Raw genomic sequence first — 14,459 nt, 5'->3', positions numbered from 1 at the left:
AAATATTTGTCAAATGAACCCAAGGCTGACAGGAGATGTAGTTAGTGCCTGATGAACTGATACTCACAGGCCTGGAACTGTCTAGACGGAGCACAGAACCAAGGCGAGGAAGTCAGGGGCTTCCATCCCTCGGTGCCCTTTCTTGAACCAACACCTGAAGACCCTAGGCCTGGGGGAGTGAGGGGTAAGAGGCGAGGCAGGGAGTGGGACTGCGCCATTACGTTTATTAGAAGGTTGGCTTTCGGTGTGTGCTCTAGACAGATTACAGAATAAATACCTGCGCCTTGAGAACAGGAAGTCCACGATTCATACAAAGTGCTCACTACAGGAAGATGCTGTGTCAAAATCCAGGCAAGGACCCAACTCGGGGCAGCCGCTCCTCCCCCACTGACCTCAACAAGGGCTGTGCTATGGTTTTTTATTTTATTATTTCTTTTATTTCTCTTTATTATTATTAATATTATTATTATTTGCTTTTGCTGTGGTCACTATCATTGGCAAAGTTCCTTTTCCCCTTTCCTGGACATGGGGTTCCTGTCTTTAAGATTCCACTCTGAGGCTGAAGGTGCCAAAAGCTGCTTGAGAAGTGGCCTTTGAACTCCATCTGGGAGGATGTTGAGAAGAAGGAAGCAGGAGAAATCATTCTTGGTTTAAAAAAAAAAAAAAAAAAAAAAAGCCCCACAATCTACAGGTCATTTCTTGCTCAGTGATCAAACTGCCCAAAAGAAAAATGAGAGGAGAAGCAGGCCAGTGGGCACCACTGGTCCTTCCTCCCAGGGCTGGGTGAGGAGGGCTGGATCCCCCAAGGCTTCAGGGGAAGCTGAGGCTCCTTCCAGCCACAGGGGTAGGAAGGGAAAGGAGTGGGAGAAAAAAGGAGAGACAGAGAGAGAGCTCAATGCCTTGAAGTAGACGTTTTCCCAACTCCTGGGCCACCTGCAGCCCAGCCCAGGCCAGCTCTCACTATCACCTCTGCGTCCAGGAGATTCATTAAAAAAAAAAAAAAAAAAAAAAAATCAAAAACAAAAGCCCCAAACAAAACAAAATCCAAAAGGAAAAGACTTGGGGGGGATGAAGGAGGAAGGGAGGGAAGACAGGAAGGTAGAAGGGCAGGTCTCTGGATGCGTAATTCCCGAGCCACTGGGGGGCTGGGGGGGGAAGATTCCCCAGCACCCCACTGCCTGCGTGGCGTTAGCTCGTCACGTAGTGTTTGGTGGACGGCTGCCCATACACCCTGTAGAAATCCTGGTGGCCAGGCTGCTGGGAGGCGTCGAGCCAGTCTCTGACCGCCAGGCCAGGAAGGGACTGGGGGACGGAGGGTGTGGGCGGGAGCGGGTGTGAGTACTCCTGCGAGGGCACTGTCCAGGGAAAGTGGCCGGAGCGGGGGTAGGGCTGGTGGCCACCATGGTTGGCCACGGAAGAACAGTAACAGTTGTCCACAGAACAGACGAGAATCTTGCGGCCGCCATACTGGGGGAGCATGGGCTGCTGGGTGGCGGAGCCATTGGGATACTGTGATGGGGGGAACACAGGACTTGAATGCACTGGTTGGGCGCCGCCCGGCAGAGCCACCAAGTGCTGCGTGGAGCTGCAGGGCCCCAGGGGCTGCCCTGACTGGCCCTCGCCGCTGGCTGTGCCCGCTGCCCCATACTGGCTGCCCACGGGGCCTGACGACGTCTCTAGGAAACTGGCCTCAGGGAAGGCCGTTGAGTGCTTGCGCTTTTCCGCCCCAGAGCTGCTCACGCCACAAGGGTACAGGGGGACGCTCTGCAGGAAGGGCACCGGTGTGCTGAAGGGGCCTGTGGAGAGTTTGGGGCAAAAGTCGCCAAAGCTCCCATCCCAAGCAACCCAGGCCTCCTCTCCCCACTTTCTATCTATAGAAGCAAGCTCATCACATCATGCACTGTCTTGGTCAACGCTACCTACCCCATTAGCAGGTGGATACTGTTATTATGCCCATTTTACAGCTGAAGAAACTGAAGTTTAGGGAGGAAAGATGGCTTTTCCCAAGGTCCAAATAGCTAGAAGTGGCAAAGCCAGGATAGGAAGAAAAGTCTATCTGACTAGGCCATGCTGCCTCTCAGAGAGAAGGCTCTGGCATTCCTCCCTGCCCAAAGGGCTCTCTCTTTTCCATTGAGGATACCACCCTCACCTTCTAGCATCTTCCGCAGCTGCTTCTCCTTCTTGGCCACCTCATTCAGGAAGAGCTTGGAGTTCAGGTGGCCGATCTTAGGGGGAGAAAGGCTGCTGCCCGTGCAGGTCTGGGTCCTGGGGGCAGTGGACGGGGCATCTGCTGTGAGGAGGTATCACCGGTGAGCCTGCCCTACCTCCCCCCAGTGGGCCTGGCCCTCCCTGCCCTCCCCCAGATGTGCTCCCCTGGGGGCCAGTGGCTGTCTGCTCACCTGTCCATCAGGATTTTCACAGACTTGGTGTTCTAGGGGGAGAGAAAAGAGTTAGTCAGTAGAAAGGCAACATGGGAGAGCCTCCCAATTCTCCCTCTCCCCAGGCAGGGCTGACCATCTGATTCCAGCCAAAGTGTGCTGCTAAGGGGGGAGGGGAATGTCTCCATTTCTAGAAAATACGAAGACCTGACATTTATTGAGTACTTACTATGTGATAAACATGTAAGTGATTTCCATATGTCCATCATTTTAACTACACAACTCCCCTGGGAGGACGACATTAGAGGTACTCATCAGTCCTCTATCAGAAATCCTTGGGGCCAGATGCGTCTTGGAATTTGGAATTTGCTGGATTTTAGAAGGGGACTATGGTGCCTGTACTATATGGTACATATGATCCCCAGTAGGATACCATCATCTTAATACATCAATGTTCCTGCAGTCAAATGTTTGAATCCTTGTATCAAGCAAGATAAATAAAGACCATATATTGCCAACATGAGTTCAGGTCAATTTTTCCTATAAACTGAGTTTTCAGAATTTTTTCTACTAGTGTTCATAGGCTTTTAAAATTTGGAATTGCGGATAGAGGACAGTAGGTTGCTCTGTCTTATGAGCCCCATTTTATTAGTGAGGAAACCCAGGTACAGGGCACATCTATGACCCACTCCCCAGCTCACGAAGCTAGAAAGAGCAGGGGTGGGAGGGCTCTGAAGCCACGCAGGCTCGGGTTCCAAAACCCTGTGAACATATTGCTGCGAGACACTCGCCGGGGAGCCAAGGAAGGCTGACTCCCAACTGAGGCATGAGCCCAGGGCCCAGCAGCCGGTCCCGGCCCCAGCCCACCTTCATGAAGCTGACGTCTTCTGTCTTGTCGAAGAGCAGCTGCAGGGAGCCCAGCAGCTTCTTGGCCTCCTGCATGCGCTCCCCGAGGTGCAGCGCCTGCGCTGCGTTCTCGCTGCAGAACTTGGCCTGGGCCTTATCCAGGACCTCCACCGTCTGCCGCAGGTCCTCATCCAGCAGCTGGTGCAGCTTTTCATACTGTAGCCGCACCTCCTCCTTCAGCTGGCTCACCTTCTCCTGCAGGCACGGGGGGGGGGGTGCGAGTGGGTGGGCGGTGAGTCCTGGGGACCTCCAGCTGCTGCTCCCGCCTCTCTCACATCTTGGACTGCAGAGTCTGGGACGCCCCCACCCCGAGGCTGCCCAAGGCTCCCGAGAACAGGGTCTGACCTGCTGGTAGTACAGAGCTCTGGGACAGCTACCCCTGGCCCCGGGAGGGGCTCATCCACCGAGTAACTGACCTAGGGGTTCTGGCATGGAGTCGACCATACAACAGATCCTAGCTCAAATAAGGAACCAGCCTGAGGCCCTGCACCCAGGCCTACCGACCCCATAACATGGGCTTGGGCTTAGCTACCTCCACCAGGCGCTTGTCTGACTCAAGCTTGTAGAGCTGGTCCTCGATGTCCTGCTCTCGCTCCTCCAGACGGTCCTGCTGCTTCATCAGCATCTTCTGCAGGGACAGGTGAGGAAGGGGCATCAGAGGGGGCCGCAGCTCTATCCCTTACCAAGGATGGGGGAGCACCACCCTTCCCTCTATAGAACAGACTCATCCTATAGAGTGACTCGGATGGCCTAAATTTCTGCCATCTAGCCCTTTCTGGCCCCCACGCAATCCCAGGGGCCTGGTGACAGCTGTCTGGCCAGCCTCTTCCCTGGAATAGCTTCCCACACATATCTAAACCATGAGCTTTCTGAGGGCAGGGTCAGGCCAGCCCCTGCTCTAAGTGCTTTTCCTGTATAGACTTATCTAATCATCCCAGTAATGCTGTGAGTTAAGTACTATTATTATCCTCATTTCAGAGAAGAGGAAACCAGAGAGATTAAGCAATTCATCCAAAGTCACACAGCTAGTAAATGTCAGAGCTGGGATACAAACCCAGGTGATCTGGCGGTAGGGTCTGTTCTCATACAAGGCAGGCCGCCTCTGGGGAGCTCCATCTTAGAGATGAGAGCCCTAAGATGCAGAGGGCAAACAAGCTTCCGAAGTCATACAGGCCCTCTGGCCTCGTCCACAGATCTCACCCTATACTTGCCTTACTGCACTTGGGGGCATCAAGGGCAGCTACCCCTTCCTTTGCTCTTGATGCTGAGAGCTAGGCTTCTAAGTCCTTGCTAGCTCTCTCAGACTGTCAGCTGGACCCAGGTGGAAGGAAGACTCTGGATTTCCAAAGAATGCAAGGCCACTTTACTGGAAGGTGCCAGACCAAGCTGCTCTTCTTCTCAGCCCTCCATCTCCTAACAGCCTAACCTGGCTGTTCCACCCAGCCTGTCCTCTTCTCTCACCAAACATGCCTCTTCCAACATGGTCTCCTCCTGCTCAAGAACCCTCAATGACGCCCTCTTTCCAGCACTTTGGCCACAAAGGCTTTCTGACAACATGACTCACCCAGCCAGGTGGACTGCTCTCTTGTCCCCAAGGCTCCCTGCACATGGGAATTCCCTGCACGCTGCGGACATGGGGCCTCCTTCCTCCCTCTGTCCATCCTTCAAGGCCCAACTGAAGCCCAACGACCTAGGAAACTTCCCATGGCCCATGCTCAATGTTTGTGCTGTGGGCCGATAGTGGGCTGTCATGTTGTGCCTCCCCTCTGTCGCTGTGCTGTGTGGTATGGGAGCTGCGAGTCACGTGTGGCTATTTAAATTGAAGTGAATGGAAATAAATTCAGTCAAACATCAGTTCTCCAGTTGGGCCAGCCTCAGGTTCGAGTGCTCACTAGCTACCCGGAGCCAGTGGCTCGGGTACTGGACACTATATGCACCAAACATGGCCATGATCACAGAAACACCTACACGACAACACTATTCCGTAGTCAGCCTTGCACAGTGTGGTCCCAACTCCCTGGAAAGCTCCAGGCCTGCTGAAAGTAAGGTTTTGCTGCTCTTTTTCCACCTCCCTTCCCGGCCAGGCCACACAGGGGCCACAGCTCCTTACGGATGCCGAGCAGGTTGACTGAACAAGGCCGTGGTTTTGCTACAATGTAAGGTTTGCAAAGCAGGCGGCACAGAACAGGGCTTGCAGTGTCCACCCTACAAGGAGTGGTTCTTTTTCTTCCTCTGTGTGGGCCCTCAGAGACCCTCAAGTTCAGCCTATGACCCCCACTCTTCACCCAGGCCTACCTGGTTTCCTAGAGACAAGCTGCCACCCGTCCCTTCCTGGCTCCTCCAACCCATTTTACATTTGGGGAAACCAAGTCCAGCAAGGGTGTTAGCAACCTTGCTGTGAGCTGGTATCTGCCCTGGAAACAAAAACCAGGACCTGGGGGACAAGAGGAGGTGGTGGGGGAAGGCTCTCAGCTTCTCATCTGGAGAAGGTGGGGGTCCGCCTGCCCTGCCCCCACTTCAGCAACTTGACCACTGACCTAGGACTGGACCTCTAAGAACCAGCCCCAGGAGACTTTGCCCTGCCCCCCAGCGCTTTGTCCTTCCAGGAGGTCCCCGCACAGGTCCAACATGCACAGGGGTCTGCTGTGAGCCTCAGAGTCAGAACCTGTGGGAAACACAGCTGGGCGGGGGGCAGAAAGAGGTAGTCTCGCACCCCGCCCCACCCCGGGAAACTGCCCACAGCTATAGGAGGAGGGCAGGCAGCGACCCTGCAGCACTGCCCAGAACAATCTGGGCCCGGGCCCCCCCTCCCGCGACTGCTGCACATGGCTACACACATACTTGCATCCAGCCCCTACACAGTGAAAGCTGGGCCCCCTGAGGGCCCCCAGACAATTAGGAGAGGGCTGTCATGAAGGCAAGGTCACCAGGACTCCCCTTCAGGAACATGAGGATCTATAAGACTGGCCCCAAATTGTTGCCTTCTGGCTGCCTCGCACCCCCCTCCAGACGTGTCTCAGATTCCTGGCCGCTCTTGTCTTTTCCGTGCTCAGGATATCCGTATGCCCAGTCTTTCACTCACACACCGTGGTCTCCCTGCCTAACTACTTCCCAAGACCAAACCCATCGGCATCCAATTAGGGACACACCTGGGGCTGAGCCCAATGAGGGGCAAGAAAAAGGCAGCCCCGGGTAGGTTCTCAGACCAATTTCTCCATGAGGCCTGGAAGGGGGGCTGTTACACTCCCACCCTCCAGAGCAGTGGGAAGCCCCTCTCCCACCCACCAGGAACCCCTTCAAGGAATTCTTAGCTGACTCCTCAGGGAAGAGCCAAAGGAGCCACCTCCCGTCCAGTCCTAGGGGCAGAGCTCAGCCTTGTCCCTCTTCTAGGCTTCTCTCAGAGCCTTTTCTGGAAGTGCTTCTACTCTGGGACCTTGCATGCCCAGCAAGGCAATGGCCACACTCTCTGGCAGGTGGCTGGGTTTTACTTACCCCTCCTCCAGTACAGAGGCCATGGAGCTCCTGTCTGTGTTGCAGGGGTAGGTAGGGTAAGGGGCAGAAATGGGAAGGAAACTGGCCAAGGGTTGCCAGTCATCACGGAGGGCTGGGAGGGGGGCCCAGGGCCCCATGCTGGCCAGCTCACCCTTGCAGAACTGCCCTCCCTTGAGGCCCACTGATCTTAATCCTGCTACAGACAAAACCTGGGGGGAGGCAGGGGGTTGCGGAGATCATGGTTACCTCAGGCACTGGGAAACTGGGAAACTAGGGGAAGGGACAGGAATATCTACTTGCTGCCTCTTCCGCAGCCCTCACCTCAATGACTGAATTGGGTTACCGAGAAGCTGGAAGATGGGAGACGGGAAGCAAGACTGACCCCTGCCCCCCACCCCCAACCGGCAGTCTCTTTCAGTCCCAAGGTCCAGGAAATAGCTGAGGGATGAGGCCCCACTTCCCATCTGGGAAAAACACACAGCTGAGAGATAGGACCAGATTCAGAGCATGGGCTCCCAACGCAGGGGTGGGGGACACTTTATGAACTGCTCCTAGCCTGTAGTGAGTCACCTGGACTATGGCACACCTCAAGGGCGCAGGAGCAGAGCAGAGCGGGGACCCGAGGGGCTGGTGCAGCGGGGCTGGAGCAGCGGGGCTGGAGGGCCCAAGCCTCTGGCAGGAGGGAGGAGGAACAGTACCAGGCCCAGCTCTACTCAGCAGCCCCCACCACCCCACCCTGATGGAACCTGCTCACTCTTGGCCCTGCCCCTAAGGCCTTTTGTGGTCTGCTCCTGGGCCTGTGAGGGCAGAAGCATCAGAAAGCCTTGGGGGCACTCCGTTCCCATCCCCTCACACCTGGCAGGGAGGAGGAGAACCAGGCCCCAGAACATCCTGCAGCACAGGGTTTTAGACTCTGCCTTGAGCTGCTCCCTCTGGTGCCCCTCCCGACTCAGAGAGGGGGCACTTCTAGCTCCTTCTGTTCCTGCCCCAGGAAAGCCTCACATCCCTCTGGAGTCTAACTGGTCAGGCCCAGCTGGTATTTGCGACGCCAGACTGGACTGGGCAGACGGGTGAGGCCAGGGGGCCTCTAGGCTGCATAAAAGTTAATAAATAATAATAATAAAACCCTCAAGTCAACCTTGAAGAGAAGCAAGGTCAGGAGGGAACAGGGCCCCAGGGGCTGGGCCAGAGGCAGGACCAAGGTTTTCAAACAGGGCCAGCGCTGGGACCAGCCGCCCCTGTGGTAGTGGTGGAGGCAGGGAGAGGAAGGGGGGCGAGAAGAGGGAGCTGGGCAGCTGCACACCTTTCTCTGCTCAGGCCCCTCTCCGGAGAGCACTCATCCCAGCTCCAACTCCGGCTGCAACCTCTGCGCAAGGCTACCCTATCCTAGCCTCTTTCCCAGGCTGCCACGCCTGCCCCCCCCTCCCTGACTCTCTCCCTGAAGCTCTCTTCCCAGAAGTACGCTGGCCTCCACTCTCCCTGGTTTCAGAGCAGCTGCTGCCTGCCCTAGATGCCCCTGTCCAGGCCTCAGCCCCTGCCTCGGGCTAGCCGGTGGACAAACTCCCTGGGGTGGGGGGCAGAGGCAACCAGAGACACCGAGAGCCGAGGCTGCAGGGCAGGAGCTGGGTGAGGAGAGCAGCGGCAGTTCGGAGACAAGCCCCGGCAGACCCCAGAGAAGGTTTCCCAGCTGCAGAGTGGAATTAGCTTTTGCCATGCAGAGAGCAGCGCTCTGGGGCAGCAGAACAAAGAGGCGAGAGAGAAAGCCCCCCTTTGTCTGGGCTTGAATGCCAGGCCAGCCGGGAAGGAAGGCTTTCCCAGAGCCAGCGATGAGGCCAGCCAGGCCTGCCTGCTCTGTCCAGGGCAGGGGCCCAGGCCGGGCCCACCTTCTGCCTCTGCCCACCCACAAGGCCTTCAACATAGCCTGGCAGAACCTGCCCGGACCTTGGCCTCCAATGCCCGCCTCGGGCAGCAAGCTCCAGCTTTGGTGACGTCCCTCTTTCCAGCCCCTCCGCAACACCCCCCACCAGTTGAGAAAGTCACACAGGATTCAGAGCCGGCGCAGGCAGCCGCATGCCAGCAGCACGGGGCGGACGGTCCTGCGGAGCCACTCAACTCCCAGCCCCAGGTACCCAGCAGGCGGGACACGCGGCCACCCGCCTCGCTCAGGGAAGCGCGCCCACACGCCTTCCTGACCCCGCGGCCACACGCAAGACCACCACGCAGCCAAGTCAGTCACGCACACGGTACTTCCTCGGAGAGACACGTGGGAGATACAGCAAATCAGTCACATGGTGAGAGACACAACCCGACACGCTGCTTACACACGCACGCGCGCACACACACCTACAGACAGAATGCCCGCACAGCCACCAAGGGCCGCGGGAGGCAGAGCAATCCACGGGGTGTGCGGGACAGGTGCCGGGCTGTGTCAGCAGGACCCTGGCGGGGAGGTGGAGCCTGGGCCTCTGCCTGGGACCCAGGGCCCACCTTCCTTGCCAACTCAGGCTCGTCAAGGAAGGGGCACCCCACACACATCCCAGCTACCCCTAGACCTGGGAGGTCAGGAGTAGGGTCGGGGGAGGAGGGAGCAGCAGAGCCTCGTGCTGCCTCAGTTGAGCTGGGCTGGGGCAGCCCCTTGCTCCCACAGCCTACCCAGAGATAAACACGTGGGGCCAACATCAGATCCGCTCCAGGGTTCCAGTGCAAGCCCTCCAGCCTGGGGGCCATGTGAGCAGCGTAACCTCACCTCTAGCAGCTACAAACCCCAAGTTGCCCTGAGCAGTGTGATCCCCAGGCCCTCCCCAGAGAACATCTCCTCTCGACACTAAACCTAAAAGAAGCAAGGAAAAAGATTCTGGCAACATTTCCAGCTTTGATCTGGGGTCCTAGAAATGCCACAGAGGCACACTATGACCTGAACACACACAGGCACATACACACACACACACCAAGACACCCTGACTAGCTCCTCAGACATGTACGTAGGCCTTATCTTGGGTTTTCTTTCCAGGTTGAAGATGGTTATGAGGTAGGGATGCTCCCAGCTTACCCCAGTTCCCTATTGCTCAGATGAACCCCTAAACCACCTACCACTGCCAGGCTCAAACCTACCTGGATATCCCAATTATGGGAATTTAGCCTCTCAGGGCCCCAAAGGGGTCTAGGCCCATCCCAGAGGGGTCTTTGGGGCTCATCCAGTATATACCAAGGCTTCAGGGCAATGGGGCCTACACTGGCTTCCCAAGGACAGAGTGGAGCAACAGAGTTGGCAGGCCTGACTCTGGGTCCCCTGGTACTCTCCAGGCTGGAGAGAAGCCCGGCCTGCCTTCCCACTGGGCCCCTGCTCCGGATGACTGGCCCACCCTCCTATGGGTGCTTCTGAGTATGGGACTGAGGCCACCAGGGAGAGGGTGATCCGTTTCCTAATTATGGCCAGTAGGGCATTTCAGCGGGCCCCCCCACCGCCCCCCTCCTGCCCAGGGAGGACAGAAGGGGAGGACAGAAGCGGAAGCACAAGAAGAGGGGCTGTACTTGAAGGCATGCGCCAGGTCTCCATACATCTGCTCCTACATCCCAGAGCATTCTGTTGCTCTCTCCATCCGCGGAGTCAGCAGAGGCCCTCAGGCAAGGGAAAAAGAGGCCCAGGGAAAGGCCCCGCCCCCTGGCTGGAGGACGGACAAGGCACACCGGGTTCTTCCATTCAGGTTCCCCCACAGCTCTTCCCAGCCCCTGAGGGTGAGGCTCCTCTTCCTCCACATTCAATAAAAAAAAGTCCAACTCACAGTGAGTGGCCCTGGCCTATTGAAGGGTTTCCAACTAGAGTGTCCCGGGTCACCGGAGAGATCTGGAGGGCTAGGGAGGGGGCGCCAGGAGGGGGATGAGACTCAGGCCGCTGGGCACAGATGCTGAGCGCACAGAATTGCACATCTGGCCCTGAAGCAACCCCACTATTTGTGAGCCTACCCGCACCAGGAGCAAAAATGAACACATGAACACACACACACACACACACACACACACACACACATGCATGCACACAGCTGCTGACGAAAGTTCAGCGCTTCCTTCCCATCCAGTTCCTTCCATGAGCCAGGATCAGGGACCTGCTGGTGGGAACCCCAGAGTACACTCTGCATGCAGGGGCAAACCACATCCCCCTCCTCCCCAGTCCCCGACTGTACAGATGAGAGACAGGTGCATTTAAGGGCAAAGCAGTCTAAGACGCCTGCACACACAGACACACATCTAAAGATACCCTCCTACTACCGAATCAGGCACAATTACGTTTTCTCCCCACCCAAATGAAAAGCACCCCTAGCACTCAGACACAGTTAAGAGCAAAAGCGTGGGTGCAGGCACACATTCACTTATCACCCCGGCTGCTGCCCCCTCCCTGGTTCCTTTCAGCCACATCTCTGACTTTCCCTTCCTGTCACTTTTTCTGCTGCCAATCCCAGGACAGGGAACTGGACAGCGCTCCTTGCTCCTGCCTCTGCGCTCTCTCCTCCTCTCCTGGCCTTTCCATCTTTAGTAACAGCAGCAGCTTCCCAATACTGAGAAAAGTCTGGGCTCTGCCTGCCCTGAGTTGGGGGTGGACACCAGGGGCTCATCAGCTTCCCCTGGGCTTCTGTTTCCCAACTCCCAGGGAGGGAAGAGAATGGCTCCTCTCTCCATCCCCTCCACTTCCTTTAAGAAACCAGAGGTCCTGTCCTGGTATAAAAACCCAGAGCTAGCCCATCCGATTGGAAACTAATTATACAGTAAATTTTATTTGTTATCCCTGCCTTCAGCCTGTGGCGGCCCTCCTGCCTTTTGTTAGTTGTATGTGTATGTTTTTTAATTGCTAAACAGTGACTCATTCTGACTGGTCCCCCCACCACAGGAAACACCCCCCCCTCCACAACCGTCCCCTGCTCAGAGCTTCCTCATACCCAAGCTCCCCACTGGCCTCGACCAGCCTGGGGGGGGGCCCACCCAGCAAACACTCCCGGTCCAACCAAAGCCCAACCTCACCCCCAAGATATCACACCCAGGCTCCAAGCTGGGGCTTCGAGATGGCTCAGTCTCAGGCCAACCCCTTCCTTCTGGTATGACTCAACCCTGAAAGCCAGGGGACCAGGGAGGGACCGAGGAGGAGCCCCCCTCCACTGAAGGGGACGGAAGTATTGCCTCAGTCCAGCTCCAAAGCCAGGCCCAGAGGCCTGAGGGGGAAGGCGGTTTTGACATTGGCTGCTGCCGCCGGGTGTATACAATGGGAGGGGATGCGGTTCCGTAATCACCCAGCCGGCAGCCCAGGGGAGCCAGCTGCCTGAAACCAGATTGCAAGGCAGCTCAACCTTAAACCCACAGGATTCTTTTTCCGTCTTCCACTTCCCCTCCCCAAATGTGGGAGGGCTGTGATAGAGGGCTGGGCTGGGAGAAAAGGGCTCAGGGTGGTGAAGACACATACTTCAAGGTTTGTTCATCGGACGCAGGCAACACACACAGGCTCACCGAGGGCAGTGATTCTCACACATGAAGAGCGGGCTACTGGGAATAATCAGAATGGCTGAGACACTGTTCAGTGGGGCCGCTGGCCAGTCCAGGCCTCCTCCAGATAGATACCAGAGTTCTGTTCTCCCTCCGGAAGCTCCCCTCCACCCCACCCCCCCAGTGTGTTTCCAATAGGGCTTGAAAGGAACATGGCTGCTTTTGTTTACTTCCTCATTGGTATGCCAGCATCATGGATCGTGTCAGCCACAGCCGAGGCTCCAGGACACTCATTACATAAACAGCAGCTGGAGAAGCAGGACCTGGGTCACTGCCTTGGTGACTTCCCATAGGGCCCACAGAAACAAGGCTGGGGAAGGGAGCTGCGCGCACAACAGAAGAGCAACACCCAAACTCTATCCCTCACCTCAATTCTAGAAATGACTCAAAAGATGGACCCTAGGAGTGCAGGTGCAGGAACGTATCAAGCAGCGGGGGAGGGGGGAGGGGCTTCTTCCCAGGACACCTCCCCTAAACTTTCAGGGTAGCAGAGTTTGCAAGGGGGCCTCTGGCCTGATGTTACCAGAGTTAGCTTGTCTGGAGGGGTGGTCCCCGGGCGGTAGGGAGCGCGCGCGCGTGTTTGCGTGCGGGGTACTTGCCCGGATCTCATTCCTCCGGATCTCCACGTCGCACACCGAGTGTCCCTGATGCGCACCGCTGTAGTAGCAGCAGTACTGGCACACGGCCACCTGCTCGGCCTCACAGTGGTAGAGGCGGTAGGCGTTGTGCTGGGGGCAGCTCCAAGCCCGCACGTCGTCCGCCTCCACCAGGAGGTGCCCGCGGGCGGTGGAGGGCTGCTGCAGGTGCGTCTGCACGTGGGACTGGCAGCAGGGCGCCTCGCAGCGCAGGCAGACCTTCTGCGCGGGCAGCGGGGGTCCGCGGCGGCAGAACACGCAGTGCAGCGCCGCGGGAGGTTTCTCCACGTGCAGGGCGTTGAACTTCTCCACGATGTTGGTGAGCTTCAGGTTCTTCTCCAGGCCCGGCTTCTGGTTGTACGCCTGGTTGCACTCCGGGCAGCGCACCAGGCCGCTGTCCTTGGCCCACGCCTCGCCAATGCAGCCCCGGCAGAAGTTGTGCTTGCACGGCAATTGCACCGGCTCCACGAAGACATGCAAGCAGATGGGGCAGATGAGCTCCTCCTCGAAGCAGTTCTTCCAATTCTCCGCCATGGCGGCCGCGGGCAGGGGGCCCGGGTGGGCCTCCCCCACTGCCCAACTCTGCGGGTCCGTCCCGTGCAGTTGCAGGCCCACCGAGCCCGAGCTCCGGACCCAGGCAGCCCCGACAGTCGCTCAGTCACCAGCGCCTTCCGCGCGCCTGCCCCCCAGAGGAGGGAGCTTCGGTCCTCCCGCCGCGCGCGCAGCCGGCTGCGTCTCCTCCTCCTCCCGAGCGCCTAGCGGGAGGCGGCGGACTGCGCCAGGGCCGCGGCCGGGACACCAGCCCTGGAGGGGAGCGCCGGGGTCCAAATTCCATATAAGAGGCCGCCTCCTCCCCCGTCCGCCCGGCTAGGCCAGCGGCGGCCCGCGGCCTGCGCCCGGCTTCGCGGCTGACATTGGGGCGCGCCCCGCAGCGGACAGAGCCCGGGAGCCGCACACTTCCTCCGGCGGCCGCGGCGGCGATGGGGCTCCCTCCCCGCTCGCCCGCGCAGCACCTCACTCGTCGCGTCCGGGGTCCGAGAAGCCGAGGAAGCGGGAGAGGCCGAGCCGAGGGCAGCTAGATCGGGAGCGGGCGGGCGAGGCGAGCTGGCGGTCCCCGGACCGCGGCGCAGGCGCCCCCCGGCTGGCCGGCCGGGTGCGGGTGCGGGCTGTGGGGCGCAGGCGGGCCGACTCCGGGGCGCTGCGTGCGCGCAGGGGCAGTCATTCAGATGAAATTCCAGTCCCCGGCCAGAGACACCAGCCCGCCTCTGCCTTCCTCCTCCCTTCACAAATAGAAACGGAAGGGGGAGGGAGAGAAGTGGAAAAAAAAAAAAAAAAAAAAGCCAACCAGAAAGGGAGGGAGAAGCCCCGGCGGTGCTCCGGCCTGACCCCCTCTTCGCGACTTCTGCGCTTCCCCGAGGCCGGGCGCCCGCCGCCCCCGCCGCAGAGAGACCCTGCTCTCGGTCTCCGCGCTGGGCGGGCGCCTCGGCTCTGCCGAGGAAAACAAGGATTGATCAAACTA

At 58.3% G+C, this 14,459-nt stretch overlaps 1 protein-coding gene across 1 annotated transcript; it reads right to left on the bottom strand.

Annotated features, from left to right (window-relative positions):
- Positions 1-204: 204 nt before the first annotated feature.
- On the bottom strand, positions 205-14,459 carry TRIM8 (tripartite motif containing 8). Its single transcript, XM_044240403.1, has 6 exons — positions 12,905-14,459; positions 3,817-3,912; positions 3,246-3,479; positions 2,400-2,431; positions 2,150-2,265; positions 205-1,796 (listed from the first exon to the last, which is right to left on the bottom strand). The coding sequence occupies exons 1-6, from the start codon at positions 13,472-13,474 to the stop codon at positions 1,189-1,191; spliced, it is 1,656 nt and encodes a 551-aa protein (XP_044096338.1). The 5' UTR covers positions 13,475-14,459; the 3' UTR covers positions 205-1,188.

The sequence above is a fragment of the Neovison vison genome, chromosome 2 (assembly GCF_020171115.1).
Source record: "Neovison vison isolate M4711 chromosome 2, ASM_NN_V1, whole genome shotgun sequence".
Taxonomy (NCBI): Eukaryota; Metazoa; Chordata; class Mammalia; order Carnivora; family Mustelidae; genus Neogale; species Neogale vison.
Note: the sequence above shows the minus strand (reverse complement) of the source record. Positions and strands in the feature narration are given on the sequence as shown.